Raw genomic sequence first — 24,581 nt, 5'->3', positions numbered from 1 at the left:
ATGTTTTGATCCCCTTCTTATTGTTTTTTTTTTTTTTTATGCATTAATCTTATCGCATTTATTTATTAAAAACATTAAATAAATATTCAGTGAAGCGCTAATGAAATGCATATGCAGTAGAAAGACTTGAAGTGGAAGTGCAAGAACGTTTTGCTCATCTTGTGGGAAGTTTTTGGATAAACGCAATGCACTTATGTGGTGCTGCAATCGTTTTCGCGATCGAATTTTTACTAACTTCCCAAACAGAAATTAGAATAAACTTAACCAAGTTAAAAAAATGTCGATAGATAGCGCACGGATAGAGTAAACATTCCAACTAAATTTTTTTGCAAATGATCGGGGCGTTACTTGTCGGTGAGTTAAGAAATTCAGTGAATCTATATCTTCTATAATGTTGCAAAATAAAGTCGCCAAATACCGTTGAAATGCCATAAATTCCTACAGAATACGCCAATTTTAAATCGGTTTTTTTATTTGAAAGCTAGGCCATGTGAGAGGGATGTAATATAATTTGAAGTTATCAATTATAGGAGTGTGGAAAATTGCCAAAATAATAAGCCAAAAATGGATGGATATATTGAAATATTTCTTCTGTGCAATAAGACCTTGAAATATTTCCTTCGTTCTGCATTAAAAAAAATATACTTGATTCCTTTCTATAAGAGCAATATTGTTTAAACAAACCTAATACCAATTTCACACACCGATTTAATGAAATAATTAGTAAATTTTCCTATATTAAAGCCCTTATTGAACTCAATCTTCAATACAAAATACAAATTCCTAAGTATGTCATTATTACTTTATTGAATGCCTGATGTAGTCAAACGTCTAGAGCGTTTTGTTTGATGGGCCCGATTTTATTTTCAATGTAACAAATGATAATGAAAAATAAATAATTTTAAATTTTATGTTCACTGCAAAAGATAATATTGTAACGAGTTTACTCCAAATCCTCTTATTTGCCCTTCTGCTAAGTTCGAATCACTAAACTGTTGAATAACTGACTCCAATATTGAATAATGGTAAAATGGCCTTTATTAAAGTACTTCACAATAACACTTATACTTTGCAACTAACTTGCTTAACAACCAAACTGATTGATAGCTCAAATGAAACTCTACTATTGCCCGACAGATTGCGTGCTTAATCAATAACTGCTTGATAGCTCAACTCAAACTGAATTCCAGCGCCTCTACATTTGCTGCCTTTTATACTCTCTGATTTCAACGTTCGCATTTTCTAGGCGCTTCCATTTCCAGAATCTACTAGTTGCCATCAGCTCTCAAACTTCTCAGATGTAACTACAATTGCACGATTTTACAGCTTCTCTCAATGCATACTTTCAGGAGTATCTCAGATATATGCATGCGTTTGTGCATTGATACTCCGCTGCTCGTATACGTACATGGTACATATGTGTACCCGCAATTATTGTTTCGTTTATGTAGATACATAATGATTGATCTATGGATGTGCATGATATCACTGTTTAGCATCGGCTTAGAGATAGCAGCACCCCTTAGTTTTGCTAATATTCGTAACAATATGGTATTTTCAAAACTAGGCACATATTTGGTTAGGTGCAACATTTATGAGTAGTCGCACATTCCTTTTATTTTGATTGCTTTAACAGTTAAAGAGGGGGTACTATTTTTTCTAAAAGGGTAATACTTTTTTGGGGCTTAATGAAGCAAATGACCCTGAGGGAAAAGGAAAATTTTATTATTTCATTGAATAAAATTGTGATTAGGTTAAATCAGTATAACATTTTTTCCAAAAAATACGGCGCGTGTGTTTGCTGTGAACTGTACGAGCAAACTTGCTTTTAGTGGGGCTTTCACCTTATCACATTATGCATCACATACATACAATGAATTACATAGATCGAATGGTATAAATGCCAGCATTCGCTGGCAATATTTAATTTCAGGAGTACTTATATCGGTATGTACACACAACTGTGTTCGAAATAATAGCAGAAGTTAAATTAAATATTTGATGATTTAATTTTTATTGTTGGATAAATAGTTTTGCCAATATTTAACAAGGAAACACTATTGAAAATATACAAATACACAGCTACCAAATTATTCATTTACATTCTTATAAGTATTCTTAAAACTAATTAACACTTATAACACAAACTGTTTTATCGTTTTACGAGTTATTCTACATCAATCTTACATTTCGCAATGCACATTTGCAAGCACTCGGCAATTTCACCATTCGCTCCTTCATAACGCCATTTGATACCACCACCAAACTTCTATAAATATAATGTTGCTTACAACGCGATTGAATGCCAAATGGTAAGAGATCGTTATATTTGCAGGATTTGTCAACACTGGCACATTGTTCTACCAAAACGCCTTGCCTATATTTTTTATGTTGCACAACCATTACCCATCTGGATTCTTTTGTTTCAGCAACTTTCGGATAAATTAAACGAGATTTCGTATCACAAAAATAACTTTCGGTGGCCTCTTCTCCCATACGATTTGTCACATTGTTGTGTGGCACAAAATCATCTTTAAAATAATATTTGAATTTTTCAAATTCTTCAATGCTAAACTTATCCAATTGTGTTGTTTCCATATAATTCGGTACTTCGGTACAAAAGGGTTTGCCTTCACGTTGTTCAGCACAAATCACGCCATCATCTATTGGACTTTCGGTTGCTACATTGAATACAGCCATGCCAGGTCCTACTTTGAAAATATTTTCCATGCCTATATCCATTCGTCTTGGATTCGACTCTGACAGCACAACACGTGCGATGGTGGGTGTTATTCCTTCTAGCACACACACAACAACAGCAAGTATGTAAAATAGCAGCATCTTTCGGTAATTTGCCATTTTATTTTGTTGATTTTGCTTTGTTTATTTATTGATTGTTAAATAGCGCAAATTTCGTTAAATATTTGGTTTTTCCCAATGCTCAATGAATGATGTCAAGTGTTGATTTGCTCTGTTGAGTTTCGGGTTTTTCCCACAACTGAATGACTTTTGTAATGACCTTTCTGTTTTATACCAAAGCATTCAGGTAAGCTTCGTTAGAGCGCACGTGGGGACAGGTATGTAATAGCGTTTGGCGTGGTATTTTTTTTTTTTTTTTTGTTGCTATTTTAGGTCATCAAGTGAGCATCGTTTGCGAAATGCAATGTACTTGACATAAGTATAAAGAATTTTGAGATTATGCCCGGATATGAAAACGAATTGTTATACCCAGTTGCTTTAAGACGGTTAAATCCTTTTTTTTGAACTTTGTAACTTAGGTACTAGGTAAGACAGAATAAACGCAATAAAACGAAACAAGTGTAGTTAATATTACAAAATTGAGTCGCATTTGACAATACTCGCCCTCATAAATTTAAGTGTTGCTGCTTCCAGACCTATCTGCGGCATCGTTTTTTCAGTATCAGCAGGAAAATAACGCCTGCGGTCTACATTCCTTTTGTGGGAGGGTTTATTTCCTTTTCCTGAGATGAAATTGAAGTTTTAGTCAACTGAACTGTGTGGCTGGATACTCAGAGTCAATTATTGATTTAACCCAGATTATCCTCCCGTATTATCGCTGGCGGCTACCGTAGTGTGGTGAAAGCGTACTCCCGTCAACTACGCCGAATATCCTGGGTTAACGCCTCCAGCAAAGCAACATCCAAATTTAAGAAACAGATTTTTTCAATTGGAAGAAAGTTTTTCTAAGCGGAGTCGCTCCTCGCCAGAATTTGCTAAGCACTTTCCGCAAATTTGGAGGAAACATTTGAAGGAGCACGACGCAGATAACAAGCCTATTGCTGATGATTAATGGCAGGGTTGTATGGCGCCAGGTACAAAATCAAAATGGTCTTTCTAGATTGTAGTTTCATTTCACATGTTCCTCCGTTATTCACAATAGCTCTGTTATTCATAGTAGCTTCGTTATTAAATATTTAGATTCCGTTATTTCTCGAATGTAATTTTTTTGGTTTTTAAATGGCACCACGCCAGGCACAAAATAAGCAATGTGTATTTCAAAGCTATTTGCCACATTGAGCCGGGTAAAAGGGCTTACAATATTCCGTCAGTACGCAATTTTGTCGCAGATGACTTAAATCCATAGACCAGAGTCCGGCTAGTAGCAAATGATTCTTTTACCGGAGCATACCGTATTCACATCCTGAACTGTAACACTTCTGTAACACTGGCTTAGCCTACCGCACTATTTCTTCGATTTACCCGGCTCTAGCTAGATTACTAGAAAATCCTTTGGGAAGGCCTCTTTGGAAAATCTGAAAAGGTTAGCGGATTAGCTCGTGAAAGCAGTACACAATCTTTGGTCATTGGCAACAGTAGGTAGCTGGGGACTTTCTAACTTATTTACTTTTTTAATTGGCGCTTGGCCGTTTGAACGGTATTCAGCGTGTTCAGAATACGAAGAAAAATACCCTGGGAGTTCAGAAATTTATTCCAGTGTGGCGAAAACAACTGCGTCACAAATTTTCCTGTCTGTCACAAATTTTAAAATCAATCACATTATCGTTGACTACAACATTCCATAGTTTAGGATACAGAAAGCCTTTGTTGAGTGCCTCTGCTCACCTCTCTTGCGATTTTGGTCATATCACACTTTGCTGCGTTAATTGGTTGCACAGAAGTTTGCCAATCAAATCAACCGGAGCCACTTCGACTCCTAAGCTAGTCAGGATTCGTTTGATAGTTTCAGAAGAGCATTGCTAAACCCCCTTGCAATGTGAGAAAGTTTACCTGATTGTGTCGTTATTTTCGAGGATATACATATGTATGAGCTCAAGTTAGAGTATCTATATGATTTGATGAACAAAAGTCTTGGATGAAAATCAATTTAAGTGACCCTATTAAGCATCCTCTTACGTTTAGTGATCCTTGCTATAATTTAGCACGAGAATAATGTATTTGGTAGTGCGATCGGATTTTAAATTTTAGACAGAAACTTGTAAAGATTAGGGATTAGTTTGTACTAGAATATATACGAGCAGATAATCCCTGTTCGTACAGGGCAACAAATTTATTTTCTTTCAGTTGGTGGTCGAGAACGGGACGGGAAAGGGAGACGGTTACGGGGCAACTCCATACCCGTTATTTTGCTGCATCGCCCTTATTACGCCTTGCGATCGGAAAAAAATCAATGTATTGCCGAAATCGAGTTCACGTGTATAATCATGGTAATAGACTAACGGTTATAACTAAACCGACACAGATCGTAGTCCTACCAACTTTGATATATTAGGTGATTTATTTTTACTTCCTTTATATTAAGTCGGTTGAATGTTTGTCCGCTTTTCATACAAATCTTGCAATCGATTTTGAAGTAACTTCTCATTGAGCTACAAACGTGAAATTTTACACATAGGTTAGAACACCGTGACAATGCAACAAAAGGAAAAAAATCCGTTAGGTGGCGCACGGATCGAAATAATTTGTTTGTCCGCTTTTCATACAAATCTTGCAATCGATTTTTAAGTAACTTCTCATTAAGCTACAAACCTTAAACTTTACACATAGGTTAGAACACCGTGAAAATGCAAATAAAAGGAGAAAAAATCCGTTAGGTGGCGCACGGATCGAAATAATTTGTTTGTCCGCTTTTCATATAAATCTTGCAATCGATTTTTAAGTAACTTCTCATTGAGCTACAAACGTGAAACTTTACACATAGGTTAGAACACCGTGACAATGCAACAAAAGGAAAAAAATCCGTTAGGTGGCGCACGGATCGAAATAATTTGTTTGTCCGCTTTTCATACAAATCTTGCAATCCATTTTTAAGTAACTTCTCATTGTGCTATAAACGTGAAACTTTACACATAGGTTAGAACTCCGTGAAAATGCAAATAAAAGGAGAAAAAATCCGTTAGGTGGCGCACGAATCGAAATAATTTATTTGTCCGCTTTTCAAACAAATCTTGCAATAAATTTTTAAGTAACTTCTCATTGAGCTACAAACGTGAAACTTTACACATAGGTTAGAACACCGTGACAATGCAACAAGAGGAAAAAATCCGTTAGGTGGCGCACGGATCGAAATAATTTGTTTGTCGGCTTTTCATACAAATCTTGCAATCGATTTTTAAGTAACTTCTCATTGTGCTATAAACATGAAACTTTACACATAGGTTAGAACACCGTGACAATGCAACAAAAGGAAGAAAATCCGTTAGGTGGCGCACGGATCGAAATAATTAGATAAGAATTTGAAAGTTTTTAAACCAGCTTTTAAGTAACTTCTCGATGAGCTAGAGACTTGAAATTTCAAACTTAATTCAGAGGTCGATGACAGCCGATGACACGATACAAAAAGATTCGCTTGGGGGCGCACGGTATGAGATACTTAGAAAAATCATACGAAACGGAGGGAATTTGGGATTGATTTTTATGTAAGTTCTCAATGAGCAACACTTCACAGATAGGGTATGACGCCTAGAAAATTTAAGAAAAGAAGAAAAAATTCCGTTAGTTGGTGCACGGATCGAAATATTTAGATAAGAATTTAGAAATTTGGTGTTTTGAGATCGATTTTAAAGTAATTTCTCATTGAGCTTTAAACATGAAACCTCAAAGACAGGTTAAGACACCGTGACAAAGGAACAAAATGAGAAAAAAATTACGTTAGGTGGCGCACGGATCGAAAAAATTAGTTGATAATTTAGAAATTTGAAACCGGGTTTTAAGTAACTTCTCGATGAGCTAGAGGCTAAAAATTTAGAGCTTAACTCAGAAGTCGATGACAGCCGATGACACAATACAAAAAGTTTCGCTAGGGGGCGCACGGACTGAGATATTTAGAAAAATCAAACTGAAGGAAGGGAATTTTGGGATTGATTTTTATGTAAGTTCTCATTGAACTACAACCTTAAAACTTAACAGATAGGTTAAGACACCGAGAAAATGTAAGAAAAGAAGAAGATAAAAATAAAATAAAAAAATTTTAAGCACTTCCTTTATATAAATGGACAAAAATCAGGGAAAAATGTTTCCTTATATTAAAACATTTTCTCGCTAAACTTTGATTTTTAAATTTTGACATAGAAATTGCAAGTAAAGTAAAAATATAAAGGTGGATATAAAGGTGGAGCGCAATTGATTGACTAATAATATCTCCTTTCCTACCAACTTTCCAATCCAAGTAATGTGCGCTTCACTTTTATATTTTTACTTCTCATAAATATTTTTGCAATTTCTATGTCAAAATTTAAAAATCAAAGTTTAGCAAGAATATGTCTTGATATAAGGAGACATTTTCCCTGATTTTTGTCCATTTATATAAAGGAAGTGCTTAAAATTTTTTTATTTTATTTTTTTCTCATACTCATTCCAAGCATCAGATCAAAAATACTGAAAAATTGTATGTTGATGAAAGACTTAGTAACGAGGTACCAAACCTATTTTAAACTTGTTATTAAAAAACGTCTTCGTTACAACTGGGTATATAAAAAGTCTCTTCCAAGCTTGAATTTGTCTAACAATTGAATAGCTAAAGGCTTGAATTGCTTTGCCCAAATACTTGAACACCTCTGCTTGTAAATTTTGGCTCTTCGCGGAAACGCAAAACAATGAACAAAGGAAGCACTTGAGATTTAACCTAATCGTTAAAAGAAATAAATTATTTGCACCCTCATTTAGTAAATATAATAACACTGTAAATAGATGGATACCATTTTGTGCAAAGACGACATTGCCGCACGTCCAATGAAACAGGTAGTACTTACATATATCGTGCTTAGCAGCAGTTGTGTGTAAACTAATACAATCAAATAAAAAGAATGCTTCGCATGTATTGGGATTTATCCTATCGTTGACGGAATAAGTTTAAAATAATTTTCTGTGAGGTTAAAAAAGATAGTTATGACAGCAGAAAAGGATTAAATGTGGCGCCTAGCTGTTGTTGCGATTTATGATGTATTCTAGAATATTTGAATATTTGCTGGAAAATATCCGTCTTAATGGTTATCTTAACTTAAATACAGACTAATTAAGGCTAATGCTCATAAACATGAAATATCCTACAGATATTAAGACATTAAGAACATATGACCGTACAATTACATACATACAAACCCACACCAAAAATTGTGAAGCTTATATGCGGAGTATAAATTTGGCCAAATGGGCTTATAGCATGAGGAAATAAATCTGCAAGGACACTCAATTGTATTGAACATTTCTTTTAACAACTTTTTTTTTTTATAAATCTGCCTGCGAAAAACTCCATAAAGGCTTTAAGCCGCATATTTTAAAAACCGTTGAAGAAAACAAGGTTTTTAGGTTTTTATTGAAATACTTAAATTTTTCGTTCACAGTGGTGTAGTGCAAAAATCTCGTAAATTATAATTGATGCCCGCATCAAATTCTGTACACACGCTCCGCCACATACATATTGTTACGAATATTAGCAACACTAAGGGATACTATCATCTCTAAGCCGATGCTAAGCAGTGACTTGTATGCACATCATTAAATCAATCATTATGTCTTCACACATGTACGTACACGCAGCGGAGAAGAGACGCACAAACACATGCAGATATCTTATCTCAGATGCTCCCGAAAGTATGCAATTATAATTGTGCTGACATATACACGCGCATATGAGAAGCTATAATCGTAGTAATTTTATAGCTGATAACCAACTAGTAAATTCTAGAAATGGAAGCGCCTAGAAGATGCGAACGAGAAATCACAGAGTGTAAAAGGCAACAACAGTAGAGGCACGACAATCAGTTTCATTTAGGATCAATAGTAGTGTTATTCTGAAGTAATTTAATAAAGGCCATTTGGCGTTATTGAATAGTGGAGTTATTTATTCAACATTTTAGTGATTCGAACGTTAGCAGAAGGTTGCAAATAAGGCGAATTGCAGTAAATTCGCTATAATGTGTCAGAAGAGGAATTGTTGTTAAATTCCGAAGACTTCGAATACAACTTGGGCATGGCAAAGTGGAGTGAATTGAAGATCCAGCAACTGAAGAAGGAGTTGGAGAGCCGTGGATTGAATACAACCGGCAATAAACTTGAACTTCAGGCACGACTACGAAAAGCAATGGAATTAGAGGGAATTAACGTGGATGAGTATGTCTTTCCTCTTGATGGCGAGGAGACAACAAAAATTGAGGAGAGAAATTAAACATCGCAGACAGTTACGAGCACAGACGTGAACATGATATTGGCTGCAATATCTGCATAAACATCGACAGTAACATCAATGTCGTCGCAAATGTCATCTCAACTGGAAGAACAGAAGACATATATGGCATCTCAACTAGAATCCCAAGAGAACCGTATAACATCCAAGATGGAAGAACAGAAGACATATATGGCATCGAAGATGGAATCACAGAGGACACGTATTGCAGAAATGTCGTCAGAAATAACATCGAAGATTGAAGCCCAAGAAACGCATATTTCAGAAATGTCGTCACAAATGACATCTCAACCGGCAGAACAGAAGACAAGTATAGCATCCCAACTGGAATCGCAAGAGACACGTATAACATCCAAGATAGAAGAACAAGAAGAGCGCTTATCATTGCAGGTGGCACAAAAATCTTCGCAGTTAGAAGCACAGGAAGCAAGGGTAACATCAAAGCTGGAAGCGCAGGATGCAAAAATCACTCAATTTCAGGTAGAAGTCGATGATTTAAAAGGTCGTATGGAGCACTTGCAACTAAATCGGCCAGCAGTTTCAGCGAGTAATCCAACGGTAAAAACACCATCCTTTGACGGTTCTGTTCCTTTCCAGGTCTTTAAGCCACAGTTTGAGAAGACCGCAGCAGTGAACAACTGGAATGCTGAAGATAAAGTTGAAGCTCTATTCGTAGCAATGAAAAGACCAGCAGCCGAAATCCTACAGACTATTCCCGAAGGAGAGCGGGACAACTATGAAGCATTGATGGCCGCTGTCGAGAGACGTTATGGAAGCGAGCATAGAAAACAGATATATCAAATTGAGTTGCAAAATCGTTACCAAAAAGCTAATGAGACTTTGCAAGAGTTTGCTTCGGATGTTGAAAGATTGGCTCATTTGGCAAATGCGGACGCACCCGTGGAGTACACCGAAAGGTAAAAATTCGGAGTTTTATAAATGGCATACGGGACGTAGAAATGAAACGAGCTACATATGTGAACCCAAATCCAACATTTGCTGGAACGGTATCCCATGCACTGACTCAGGAAACTGCCTCACTTTTGAGTAAGCCAGCGTACAAAGCTCATCGTGTGGAAGTGGAAAGACCAGATTGGGTAGACACAATTTTGAAAGCACTGAAGGGATCACAACCGAAAAATGCCGGAGTTATGAAATGTTACAAGTGCGGCAACCCAGGTCACATTGCACGATATTGCAGCACCGGTCCCAATAGTTCCAACAATTTGGGCGGCCATAAACGCAGAGATAAAGGAGGTGAGCAAATCTCCAAATCTCCTCAATCGTTAAACTAAGGCGATTCAGCCGCAAGGGGCGACAGCTTGCTCCCACAATGGAATGCCCCACAATCTCTGTCTCGCAAATTGGAAGAAGGTCAAGCAATCTTACTGTCGGAGGACATGTGGATGGAAAGTAACGTTTACTGACTGTAGATGCGGGTGCATCTCATTCCATCATTCGATCAGATTTAATCAACAAGAAGATAAGACCATTGTTGGGAGCAAGATTACGTACAGCCACGGGAGAAGACACCCAGGTAATTGGAGAATTAGCATGTGAAGTAGCAATTGGAAACGTCACGGTACTACACAATTTTATAGTGGCAGATATTGTTGACGAAATCATAATTGGAGTGCACTTCTTAATCGACCAAGGCATCATGATCGATATGCAAAGCAAGACGAAGAGATACGAGAACATGGATGTACCACTTAATTTCGGCTACGAGAGAACCTAGAGCTGTAAACGAGTGCTGGTGGAAGAAAATCAACAAATACCAGCAAAATTAGAAGCAGTAATCTGGGCAAAGGTTGGTGGAGATTGTGGGACAAACAAATTGTGGGTTGTCGAAGCAGCAAACAAATCAGCACCGAACGTACTTGTAGGAAAAACCCTGGCTATGACAAAACAAGATCGACGTGTTCCGGTAAGAGTACTCAATGGGTTAATGTCACCACTCAAACTGACCAAAGGAGCTATATTGGGAAGATGTCAAGAGGCTGAAGTAGTTATCAACTGTGAACAGCTCCAGGAATACGTTTCAGCTAGCAGGACTGATCTTTCAAATGACATTACGGCATGGACGGAGGGGATAGAGGAAGATTATCAGAGTAAGGCAAAGCAACTGCTCCTAAAGTACGCAAACATATATGACAAGGATGGTTCCAAACCAGGCCGGACCAATGTTGTGAAACATTAAATTGACACTGGAGATGCGAGGCCGATACGTCAAGCTCCTCGTAGTGTTCCTTTGGCGAAGCGGGAAGTTGTGAGTCAAATCGTACAAGAAATGAGCGACAGCGGCGTCATCGAACCATCAGCTAGTCCGTGGAGCTCACCGGTAATACTTGTGAAGAAGAAGGAATGGAAAATGAGGTTTTGCGTGGACTACCGCAAGTTGAACGACGTCACGAAAAAGGATAGCTACCCATTGCCGAGAATTGACGACACTCTGGACTCGCTATCTGGTACGAAATGGTTTTCCACACTGGATTTGAAAAGCGGCTACTGGCAAGTTGAGGTGAAGGAGAAAGATAAAGAGAAAACAGCCTTCAGTGTCGGTGATGGTCTTTGGCAATTTGGACTTTTGGACTTTCTAATGCACCAGCTACTTTTGGGAGACTCATGGACCAGGTACTGAAAGGACTACATTGGAAAACATGCTTGGTTTGCCTGGACGACATCATCGTATTGGGAAAGAACTTTGAAGAACATCTTAAGAACTTGGAGGAAGTTTTCCAGAGAATAGCTGGGGCTGGTCTGAAAGTAAGTCCCAAAAAGTGTTCGCTGTTTAAAAAGGAAGTAAATTGTTTGGGTCACAAGGTAACGAAAGAAGGTATCCGGAGGATTGGCCAAGATCACAGAACTTGCATGAATTAAGAAGTTTCCTTGGGCTGTGCACATATTACCGCCGATTTGTACAAAACTTTTCCAGCGTAGCCCATAGCCTCCATGAGCTTACAAAAAAAAAATAAAGCTTTTGAATAAAATAAGGAGCAAGAAGTGGCTTTCCAAACATTGAAGGAGCGTTTGTGCACTGCCCCAATGTTGGCATATCCGATTCCAGGAGCAACATTTATTCCAGATACAGATGCGAGTGGATATGCTATAGGAGGCGTTTTATCACAACAGGAGAAGGTAGTTGCATATTACAGCCGTTCAATTGGAAAACCAGAGAGGAACTATTGCATTACACAGAGAGAGCTGTTGGCATTGGTAGAGTGTATTAAAAATTTTCACAAATACCTCTACGGCCAGCGATTGCACGTCAGGACAGATCACGCAGTGTTGAAATGGCTTCTGCTGTTCCGTAATGCGGAAGGACAATTGGCACGGTGGATCGATCGTCTACAAAGCTATGACTTTTCCATTGAGCATCGAAAAGGTATTACCATGGAAATGCTAATGCAATGTCACGAAGACCATGTAGTTTGGAATGCAAGCACTGTTCAAAGGCCGAGGCTAAATAAGACATTATAGATGTCCGGATAATGACTATAACGTGTACGGATTAATGGGACAAGGAACAACTAAGAAAGTGTCAGCTAGAAGATACAGATCTGTCACATGTTATGCAAGGGCTCGAACAAGACGAAAGACCAAACAGAGAGGAGATGTCAACAGAGAGTCCCATTGCGAAGTCATATTGGGAACAGTGAACTGTTTAGAATTGATATCCGGTTGCTTGCATCGAGTATGGGAGAGTGAGGATGGTCAATGCAAGAAGAAACTGATAGTTGTTCCTAGAAAGAGGATTCCTGACGTGCTCAGCGAGCTGCATAATGATCCAAGTGGAGGTCATCTTGGAATCACTAAGACGCTCGAAATGATCAGAACAGAGCAAAAGGGCCCTAAACACGAAGTCATGGCCAGATAAGTCATGGCCAGATGAAGCAGTATATTTCAGGTGCACCATTTGAAGGGATCGCCATGGATGTCGCAGGTCCATTTCCTACTAGCAACCGCGGAATCAAATACGTGCTGGTGGTTATGGATTATTTCAATAAATGGCCAGAGGTATACCCAATCCCAAACCAAGAAGCGGAAACAGTAGAAAAAGTGGTTACAAACGATTGGGTCGCAAGGTATGGTGTACCAATGGAGTTACATTCTGACCAAGGCAGGAATTTTGAATCAGCTATGTTCCAAGAAATGTGTAAGAAGTTGGGCATTCGAAAAACATGGACAACTGTATTGCATCCTCAGTCCGATGGTATGGTGGAAGGTTTCAATAGAACCTTGGAGGAGCATTTAAGGAAAGTAGTAAGTAGCCATGTACCATAAAGAGTGGGATACACACATATCATTATTCTTAGTGGCTTACCGATCGGCAGTACATGATACAACGGGCCAAACTCCCGCAAAGGTAATTTTTGGCAAGGACCTTCGACTGCCAGCTGATTTGAAGTATGGGATAGATGCCGATGCGGAGAGAAATGTCAAGAAATCCACTGGTGGCTTGGAAGAAGAGCTGAGAGAGATAAACGATCTGGTAAGGCAACGAGCAAAGATTATGAGTGACAAGATGAAAGCCAGATACGATAAAGCAATTAATTCGGAAGGGTTTCAGGAAGGAGATTTGGTGCTGTTATACAACCCACAACGAAAAAAAGGGTTGTCCCCGAAATTGCGGTTTAATCGGGAAGGTCCATACAAAGTTGTAAAACTGATCAACGATGTAGTGTACCGTATACAAACCATTGGCAAACCACGAACCAAACTGAAAGTGGTCCATTTGGAAAGGCTTGCAGCGTTTAGATCGAGAGATTTGTCTGATCGGGACGATCAGACTTAGGTGGAGGGCAGTGTCACGAATATTAGCAACAAGAATGGATACAATCATCTCTAGTCCGATGCTAAGCAGTGACTTGTATGCACATCATTAAATCAATAATTATATCTTCACATATATACGTACACGCAGCGGAGAAGAGACGCACAAATACATGCATATATCTTATATGAGATGCTCCCAAAAGTATGCAATTATAATTGTGCTGACATATACACGCGCATATGAGAAGCTATAAAAGTAGTAATTTTATAGCTGATAACGAACTAGTAAATTCTAGAAATGGGAGCGCCTAGAAGATGCGAACGAGAAATCACAGAGTACAAAAGGCAGCAACACTAGAGGCACGACAATCAGTTTCATTTAAGATGCTATCTGGCGAGTAATAGTAGTGTTATTCCGAAGTACTTTAATAAAGGCCATTTGGCATTATTGAATAATGGAGTTATTTATTCAACAGTTTAGTGATTCGAACGTTAGCAGAAGGTTGCAAATAAGGCGAATTGCAGTAAATTCGTTATAATATTTTAGCAACTGCAGTCCATCTTTTGTAAAGTATTTCAAGTGTTTCGCGTGTCCTCCTTTCTACTTCAGCTTAACTAGCACCCAAAAACGCTAAATGGGTCATGTTGTTGTTGTTGTAGCAGTGCTTCGCCGCGTCGAAATTGTCATCAATGTCCTCTAACGGGGGACTTGCTGTTTCAACAGGGGTGGACCATAGTGAGAGGGGTATTAGAGGCGTTGGTTCGACATTACAATTGAAGAGATGGTTGGTGTCATGTGGGGACACATTGCAAGCAGAACATACGGTATCCAGATCGAAGTTGAGCTAGAGTGACGCGCTTTCCCTAGGGAGAGACAGTTCCTCTTCTGCGAGTTCTGGATATTTTTCTTTAAGGACTGGATTCATTAGGCAATTCCCGACATAGAGTTCCGACGCCTGTTTGTGGATATGACTGGAACCTGCTTGCTTTTTTGCTTCATACGGCCGTGTTCTCAGGTGCCGTAATTCCTCATAATGCTTACGAAGATTATCCCTTAAGCCCCTGAGAGGTGTAGTCCCATCAATCAGATGTCTGTTGGGATGCCCAGGTTTTTGGGTATTCAGGAGAAACTGTTTATTCAGCATTTCATTCTCACTTTAGTGGATAGTACTCTCCTCATTGCGTAGGTGGTGTTCTGGGGACATAAGAAGACAGCCCGTAGCGGTTCTGAGGGCATTGTTTCGGCAGGCCTGTATTTTCTTCCAGTGATTAACCTTTAGGCTTGGCAACCATATCGGAGACCAATCGGCCGGCCAATTGCTTTGTAAGTGCTAGTGAACGTTTCTTTATCTTTACCCCAAGCTCTGCCGGCAAGAAATTTGAGGATTTTATTTCGTCTCTTGATTTTAGAAACAATTGCGGTTGCGTGGTCTCCAAAATGTAAATCCTGATCGAACGTCACACCCAAGATGTTTGGATGTAACAAAGTCGGTAGCGTAGTGCCATCGACGTGGATATTCAATATGGTCGACATTTGGCGCGTTTATGTTGTAAATAAGGTTGCCGATAATTTGGTCGGTGACAATGTCAATTTTCGCGAGGCGGAGAAAATGGAGAGATGAGGGAGATAGCTGTTTATTTTATTTCGAAGCTCATCGATGCGTGGGCCTGGGCTTGTGGTTCGATGTTATGTTCCTGAATTGCATCGATGCTTGCCGCCTAGACAGGTAATTTTCGGTCCATCTGTTGTTACTAGGGGGAAGGGAGGACCCTTCCAGGTCTTGCAATAACGTGCCGTGATTGACCGTACAAAAGCAGGTCTAACACAACTAGTACTGTCCTATGGTGGGGGTTTTGATTTAATCCGCATTTTATTTGTGTGTTAATGGCGTTTAGCGTGGTGGTAGTGCTATGTAGTTTTCGAAAGCCATGCTGATGATTGGTAAGACGAAAATTTGCAGTGAAATAGGGAAGCAGAATGGCTTCAAGTGTCTTGGCTGCTGGCGATAGAAGAGATATGGGAGGATAAGAATCTCCTATGTTTGCTGGTTTCTCAGGCTTTAATAGCGGAACCACCCTGGCCATTTTCCATTTTTCGGGGATGACTTAGATGGGCAGGGACAAGTCAAAGACATGCGCTAGATAATTAAATCCCTCTTTGCTTAGTTTTTTAAGCATCGGAATGGCTATCAACGGATCATAACATCGGTGTTTTTGGAACGTTTCGATGTCTTAGGAACAAATATTATGTAGTTGTTTTGATATCATTTCATGGTTCTTCCAGCATAATGTTATGTCGCCAAATCAGACCAAAATAACACCAAACCATTTTATTTTCCAACGAACCGAAGTTGCTCACTGACCCAAATGACACACACACATACAGTCTGCACTCCATTGTAGATTTTTTTAGAGTGAGAAGGATGCTCTTTATTTGTATATCCAAACTTGTCGATAAGAATCTTGAAATCTTATTATCAATCAGACTAGACTCAAGCTCGTAACTAGAATAGTGTATTCGGTTTAGGTTTTATCAGAAGATAACACACCAGCAATAGTGGGAAATATTGAGTTGCCCTTTGGAGGATATGTAGGCACAACTCCTCTATACACCTTATCGGAATACATATATCAAGTTGGATTCTGAAGATCGGATCACTGGTTTCTATATAGACATAGGTCTTACCCCGGGAAGATACTACACGATCAGGAAAGTCGTAAGACTGAGTGACCCTTTGATGATAAAACATTAAATGGAGTATAACAAACTTTTATTGACCCTTATAGAGCATCTAAATTTAAAAAATGCACATTTGTCAATTTACAGCTTAGATTAAGCTACAGGGTTATGTTAAAACTAACTTTCGTTTAAACTAGCGCTTCACAATTAACGTAACCAATTGATCTCTAATGTAGTAAAGAGCATCAGCAGAGTAGCCTTGAAAATCGGGATGATGCTTAGACAATGCTGCCTTATGATATCAGTAGAGAAATATTGTTCTCCGCAGTCGGCTCATATCTTTGGACGAAGTCTCTGAAAAGACGATAGGCGCCAGAAATTGTACGACCGTAATAACCGAATTATTTTATGAGCCATAGGTTGTTTTCTTTTATTAAAATATTGTCGCCTTGTGGGTTCTTATCCGCTTTATCGTAGTTGTGTGTTCCTTTCAAAAAAATATTTTCTTTTTAATAAGAAAGGGGGTAGGCCCAGTTCGAAAGTTAGAATTTGGTAGTGCAATATGCGGTAACTTTTTCCCCAGAAGAGAAAACGCCATTAGTTTTAAATATTTGCTGTGTAAACATTTTGCTCATGGTAAGAAGAAAGTACTTACATACATTCGCGGAAGGCGCGGCTATGAAAAGACAGGAAAGGAGTAGGTGTATTATCGACTAAGTATAGATGAATTATGAATTTCTTATCGAATTTTTTTTAATTTGCTATCGATAATAGAAGCTATCGATGATTTATCGGTTTGTTTTAGAAAATCCTATCGAAAATTTATCGACTGTTTATTGATGAATGTTACCAGTTTGCTATCGGCCCGCTATGAAAAATATGTCAAACCGATTACTTACTTAATAGCGCTTAACCGTTTAAACAGTTATGCCGTCCTACAAGGTGTGCCAGTCGCTCCTTCTCTCAGCCAACCGGTGGCAATTGGTCACACCAAAGGAATTTAAATCGTTTTCCACCTGGTCCTTCCAAAGGAGTGGGCCGCCCTCGGAGGGTCATCTTTCATTCACATAACATGGCCTAGCTAGCACAGCCGCTGCGGTTTAATTCACTATGTTGAAGTCTGTGTATAGCTCGTACAGCTCATTGTTAAATCTTCTTGGGTACTCGCCATCGCCAACGCGTAGTTGCCAAGGCGCATATGCGCTGACTCTTTGCTCGATGACAACAGGTACTCCGTTTAGTCCTCATTCATCATCAAACCCATCTTTACGTTTGTTTTTCCAGTCTGGAGTAAGCAGATGCCAGGAATTGCACGCTTTTATAGAATATTGTTCCAGAGCAGTTAAGTTCTGCAGCTAGTGTAATTTCCTCCAACATCAAATTAAAGAAATCGCACGATAGGGGGTCACCCTGTCTGAAACCTCGTTTAGCTTTGACCGGCTTGGAGAGGTCCTTCCCAATTCTGACTGAGATGATTGTGTTGCTCAGCCTTGTTTTGCACGGCTGGATAAGTTTTGGGGGGAAACCAAATTCAGATATAGCGGCATATAGGCAGCTCTTTTCGTGCTGTCGAAGGCGGCTTTAAAATCGACACGGGTTTCCTCCAAAATTAGTGCATTGTGAAAATGTGGTCGCTGGTAGATTTACCAGGTTTGAAGCCGCACTGATAAGGTCCAATCAGCAGTATCCCCCTTCTTGTGGACTGGGCAATGAACACTTAGGTTCCAATCATCGGGCATGCGCTCGTTCGCCCATTTTTGCGAAGAAGTTGATGCATACGTCTCACCAACTCCTCCCCGTCGTATTTGAATAGCTCCGCAGGCAATCATTGAGCGCCCCCGGCCTTGCTGTTTTTCAGTCTGATTATTGCTATTCTGACTTCGTCATATTCGGGTCGGGGGATATTTACTCCATCATCATCGATTTCGGTAAATCGCTGTCTCCATTTAGGATAGCAGAGAAGTGTTCCCTACATAATCTAAGTACTTTCTGGACATCTGTTACAAGGTCACCGTTTTCGTTCTACAGAAGTCTGCCCCAGTCTTAAAACCTTCCTTCTGTCGCCGAATTTTTAGGTAGAATTTTCGGACATTATTCCTGGTGGCCAGCAGCTCAAGCTCCTCGAACTCACGCTTTTCTGCCTCTGATTTTTTCTTCCTGAAAAGGCGTCTCGCTTCCCTTTTTAACTCGCGATAGCGTGTACACATTCCTCTTGTTGCGCTCGCTTTTAAAGTAGCCCTGTAGGCAGCGTCTTTTCTTTCGGTTGCAACGCGGCATTCTTCATCGTACCAGTTGTTTTTCCGTGGCCACCGGTAACTATTTTTTTCCTCGGCGGCAGTCGGCGACAATAATGCGCTAAGGATAAAAATCCGACGAAGCTCTTCTCGAAATTATTTGTTTCTTGTATAGTCGCCTCTGTTGTAGTTTAACTTCAATCCCGTGGCGAGCTCGAGTTAATGTAAAAGCACTAGTTTTCTAAACGTTTACCTGTATGTTTAGATATCGAACTTTAAAAGTACTTGGTGCTCAAGCCTTTTTTTGCAACTAAAATATGTATGGTATTTTATAATTGAAATTCTATGGGAACAATCATCCATCCTTGTTTAGGAAGTGCTTGTGATAAATATATAGGGTTTTTAAAATGTTCAAGCTTTTTGTTGCAATGCATTTGTACACGTACAACATACTTTTGCAGAAGATATATGTACTAATATGTAGTGGCACATTTAAAATATCCCTGGAACGAAGGCAATTCCTCTAGGATGAATACGGGATGAGTCGTATACGACAAATGCCAGTTTTGATCTCTTTGTATGCATTGAACTGTTCCCTTTTGTTTGAAGGTGTCGTATGAAGAGACTAATTGTACCCACGACAGTCCCCTTTGTAGCCATATGGAAAAAAATGGAGACTAATCCCTTTTCGTATCAAAAAGTGTTAGTTTTCGTATGTTACGTCGATATGTAAATTTTAACGCAAGATAAAGTGCGTCTAAGTAAAGAAATTATTTAGGAGCCAACTCATTCCGGAAGGTATGGTCGACGATAATGTAACATATGGTCACAGTAATGTAGGTTCAGTATAGGGCTCCGCATTTTTCTTAAATAATTCGATTGAGTTACCTGTAATCTTTTTTATTTTACTCATTTCGTTGCCGCTTTTTCAATATTTCCTAAAATGGGCTACATAGATTTCAAACTGACTAGTCCTAACTGTGCCGAAAAGGGACTTACTTAGTTGGCGCTTAACCTTTTGAGCGAGAATAGAGGGGTTAATTATGCCCAAAGAGATCAATCGGAGACCACTCTGTTTAGGGATTAATCGCACTACTTTTGCAGGGATATTTTTAAATTTGCATGCAACATGCAAAATAGTCATTCACATCATTCATTTGGGTGTGTGTAGATAAGTGTGTACTTGACCTTTTATCACACCAAACGCATTTGCAATCCATATGAAATAGAGTAGCCACAAACTTTTAGAAATAGAAATGGATACAGCAAAGGAGCCCGAGTTGTACATGAAATTCCGATGTACATGTGTATATGAACATTTGTATACATATACGAGAAAATATGCTGCAGAAAAAATTAATGAAAAGCACGCAAAGCTACAGTTTCGTACTACAAGTTCAATGACTGCCTCCGAACTGGTGCTAATTGAATAAGCGACGTGACAGTTGGCAGCCACACTTGTAACAACAGCGCTTAAGTCTGAGCGATAAATTTAAATTACTCAATCACAAAGCGACTATCTCAGAACCACGTCGGCCTGAGAAGATAGAAACGCGTTACAATGATCTAATGGGTGTAATTGTCCTTTTTTGGACGGAGCTGAAAGCATTGCGATGGGACAGAACTAGAACTAGCTCTCAGTGTTGTGCAATTCGCTGCATAGTATGTACTCCATGGTACTAATAACACGACTCTACAAAAAAAAATTTTGTTCTTTGTCCTAAAGTTTATTTCATGATTTTCTGTTTTATTATAAGCAAAAACCTAAAGAAAATACCTTTTTGGTATAAAGTTTGCTTTCGTAATAATTATAGTAACAATACTCATGGCGCTAGAGTGATAACTAAACAATGGTCAGGTGTTTTGTACAAATCTAGAATAACCTAAAATGTCGTCGAGAAAGTCTAAGTATGAAGCTGATTCTTTTAGTTATATATGTGGGCAATTTATTAAAGTTCGAAATAGAAAACATGAATTAAATACATCATCCTCTGTGAAGCCGACGAAGCATATTTTAGCTGTCCTGTTTCGAATCAAGACAAGACATGGGCTCCTCATGTTGCTTGTAGTTATTGTAAAAGATGTTTGGAAGATAAACAAATTTAATTTTAATAGTAAATTAAATAAAGTAGACATATTGATTTCTCTTTCTATATTTTAGGTTGGTATTGCGGTGAGAAAAGATCTATGAAATTTGAAACACCAAGAATCTGGCGGGAACCAAAATGCCACGTTAAAGACTGCTACTTTTGTATTGTGAATCCGAGTTAAAGACGTAGAGTTAAAAAAGCAAAACCTATCGACTATCGTGATCTTGAATCTTCTTCTGCTACAGTCACACACGATCTGATACGACCAGTACCAGAGCCACCGAAAAAATTTTCGCATAGAAGTGGATCATCGCTTAATTCTTATAAAAGCAATGCCGATAAGGAGTTTTTACCAACACCAGAACAACCAAAACATCATTTCATAACTACTGAAGATTTTAATGATTTGATTAGAAATTTACCAAAAAGTAAAGCGGAGCTTTTAGGCTCTTCTTCGAACAACGTTATCAAGGCCAATATAATGAAAACATGATGGGAGACTATATTTGGGGTTTATTGCAGGATACTACCTATGAACATAAAAGAAAAAGTAAAAGTGTACACTTTTAGCTCATTTCCACTTTTTTGTAAGTTATTTCGATATTAAAACCTAATAAAAATATATATTTGAAATGTCTCATTTTCAAGTAAAAATGAAAACCACAGATTTTGAAAAATTTCGTTCGAGCGGTTTCCTAAACAGGAAAGCAAACTTTTTAATTCCATATATTTTTTTTTCGTCAAATTACGATCTAAAGAATTGAAATTTAATGCTTTGAAGTCAAAGTCAAATTTTGTGTTGACCCGTGTTATGAATGTTTCAGAAAACTATATCAGGGATTCTCTAAGACATGTAAAAATAAAATAGTTTAAAAACAATTAAGGAAGGCTAAGTTCGAGTGTAACCGAACATTACATACTCAGTTGGGAGCTATGGAGACAAAATAAGGGAAAATAACCATGTAGGAAAATGAACCTAGGGTAACCCTGGAATGTGTTTGTATGACATGTGTATCAAATGAAAGGTACTAAAGACTATTTTAAGAGGGAGTGGGCCATAGTTGTATAGGTGCACGCCATTTAGGGATATCGCCATAAATGTGGACCAGGGGTGACTCTATAATGTGTTTGTACGATATGGGTATCAAATTAAAGGTATTAATGAGGGTTTTAAAAGGGAGTGGGGGTAGTTGTATATGTGAAAGCGTTATCGAGATATCGACCAAAATGTGGACCAGGGTGACCCAGACCATCATCTGTGGGGTACCGCTAATTTATTTATATATGTAATACCACGAAGAGTATTCCTGCCAAGATTCCAAGGTCTTTTGATTCCGCCCTGCAGAACTTTTTCATTTTCTTTTACTTAATATGGTAGGTGTCACACCCATTTTACAAAGTTTTTTTCTAAAGTTATATTTTGCGTCAATAAACCAATCCAATTACCATGTTTTATCCGTTTTTCCGAATTTGGTATAGAATTATGGCATTTTTTAATTTTTCGTAATTTTCGATATGGCGGCCACCGTGGTGTGATGGTAGCGTGCTCCGCCTATCACGCCGTATGCCCTGGGTTCAACTCCTGGGCAAAGCAACATCAAAATTTTAGAAATAAGATTTTTCAATTAGAAGAAAATTTTTCTAAGCGGGGTTGCCCCTCGGCAGTGTCTGGCAAGCGCTCCGATTGTATTTCTGCCATGAAAAGCTCTCAGTGAAAACTCATCTGCCTTGCAGATGCCGTTCGGAGTCGGCATAAAACATGTAGGTCCCGTCCGGCCAATTTGTAGGGAAAAATCAAGAGGAGCACGACGCAAATTGGAAGAGAAGCTCGGCCTTAGATCTCTTCGGAGGTTATCGCGCCTTACATTTATTTTTTTATTTATCTAATTTTCGATATCGAAAAAGTGGGCGTGGTTATAGTCGGATTTCGGCCATTTTTTATACCAATACAAAGTGAATTCAGTTAATTACGTGAACTGAGTTTAGTATAGATATATCGATTTTTGCTCAAGTTATCGTGTTAAGGGCCGAGCAGAAGGACAGACGGTCGACTTTGTATAAAAACTAGGCGTGACTTCAACCGATTTCGCCCTTTTTCACAGAAATAAGTTATCGTCCTAGAATCTGAGCCCCTACCAAATTTCACAAGGATTGGTAAATTTTTGTTCGACTTATGACATTACAATTATCCTAGACAAATTAAATGAAAAAGGGCGGAGTCACGTCCATTTTGAAATTTTCTTTTATTTTTGTATTTTGTTGCACCATATCATTACTGGAGTTGAATGTTGACATAACTTACTTATATATTGTAAACATATTAAATTTTTTTTAATTTTACTTTAAAAAAGTTTTTTTTTTTAAATGGGCGTGGTCGGGCTCCGATTTTGATAATTTTTATTATATTATTTTATAGTAATAGGAGTAACGTGCCTACCAAATTTGATCATGATATCTTCAACGACCATTGTCCAAAATTTTACTAACTTTCTATTCTGCGTCATAAGTTCAACTCACCTACCAAGTTTCATCGCTTTATCCGTCTTTGGTAATGAATTATCGCACTTTTTCGATTTTTCGAAATTTTCGATATCGAAAAAGTGGGCGTGGTTATAGTCCGATATCGTTCATTTTAAAGACCGATCTGAGATTTGTGCCCAGGAATTTACACACCAAATTTCATCAAGATACCTCAAAATTTACTCAAGTTATCGTGTTAACGGACGGACGGACGCACAAGGCTCAATCAAATTGTTTTTCGATACTGATGATTTTGATATATGGAAATCTATATCTATCTCGATTCTTTTATACCTGTACAACCAACCGTTATCCAATCAAAGTTATTATACTCTGTGAGCTCTGCTCAACTGAGTATAACAATTTTGATGTTAAACGGTTTTATTTAAAAGAATACTTACATTAAGTGATAATAATACTAGAAGCTAGAAAATAATTAGGTAGTTGCTAGTCACCACACTCCTCACCAATCTAGGGCGTTGATCAGACAAATAATATAAAAATAAAAACGTGGATCGCGTCGAAATTCTATTGATAGTGAGCCGCTCATATCTTTACAAATGATATTCTCATATATTTATAATTAATACCAACTGAGCCTTAATCAGGTTTTGCTACGCCTCACGTTTTCAGAAATTTCACGCCCCACCGCTTATATTTATTTGTCTGATCAACGCCCTACATTGGTGAGGAGTGTGATGACTAGGACCCAACTATTATTTTCTATCTTTTAGTATTATTATTACTTAATGTATGTACTGTTTTCTATAAAACCGTTTAACTTAAACATTTTTTTTAATTTTTTTATTTTTTAGTCTTTATTTAATTGCTTATCATTTCTCATTCTATTTAGTTCATATTTAGTGACGCATTATTATAAGGACTTTTCCTTGACAATTCGACAATCCTTCCAAAGACTTTACTCGACTCAGCGCCATGTATGCTTGTCCCTCCTCGAACTACAATGTATAATGATGCCACTTCTAACGGACTATATGTATTACTTGTTCCAAATATGAGCCAAATCGGACCACAAACACGATTTTTTGAAATATTTCGATTCATGCGCATTAGGCCGGGTCGATTTGTGGGGAGGCAAAAAAATCGCCCATTGCTCT

At 38.3% G+C, this 24,581-nt stretch overlaps 2 protein-coding genes across 2 annotated transcripts in view; both read right to left on the bottom strand.

Annotated features, from left to right (window-relative positions):
- The window catches only part of LOC137250942 (uncharacterized), an 83,033-nt gene that overhangs the window by 15,694 nt on the left and 42,758 nt on the right, over positions 1-24,581 (bottom strand). The gene's annotated exons all lie outside the window — the stretch shown is intronic.
- Positions 2,025-2,986, bottom strand: LOC137249007 (protein spaetzle-like). The gene has a single exon (XM_067780061.1). It carries the CDS (start codon positions 2,857-2,859, stop codon positions 2,173-2,175), a length of 687 nt encoding a protein of 228 aa, XP_067636162.1. The 5' UTR covers positions 2,860-2,986; the 3' UTR covers positions 2,025-2,172.

This window comes from Eurosta solidaginis, chromosome 4, assembly GCF_040869045.1.
Source record: "Eurosta solidaginis isolate ZX-2024a chromosome 4, ASM4086904v1, whole genome shotgun sequence".
Classification (NCBI taxonomy): domain Eukaryota; kingdom Metazoa; phylum Arthropoda; class Insecta; order Diptera; family Tephritidae; genus Eurosta; species Eurosta solidaginis.
This window is presented reverse-complemented; position numbering and strand designations above follow the sequence as displayed.

What these genes read in the sequence shown, in the direction of transcription:
- LOC137249007 (XM_067780061.1), bottom strand. Translation starts at nt 2,859, where the DNA reads ATGGCAAATTACCGAAAGATGCTGCTATTTTACATACTTGCTGTTGTT.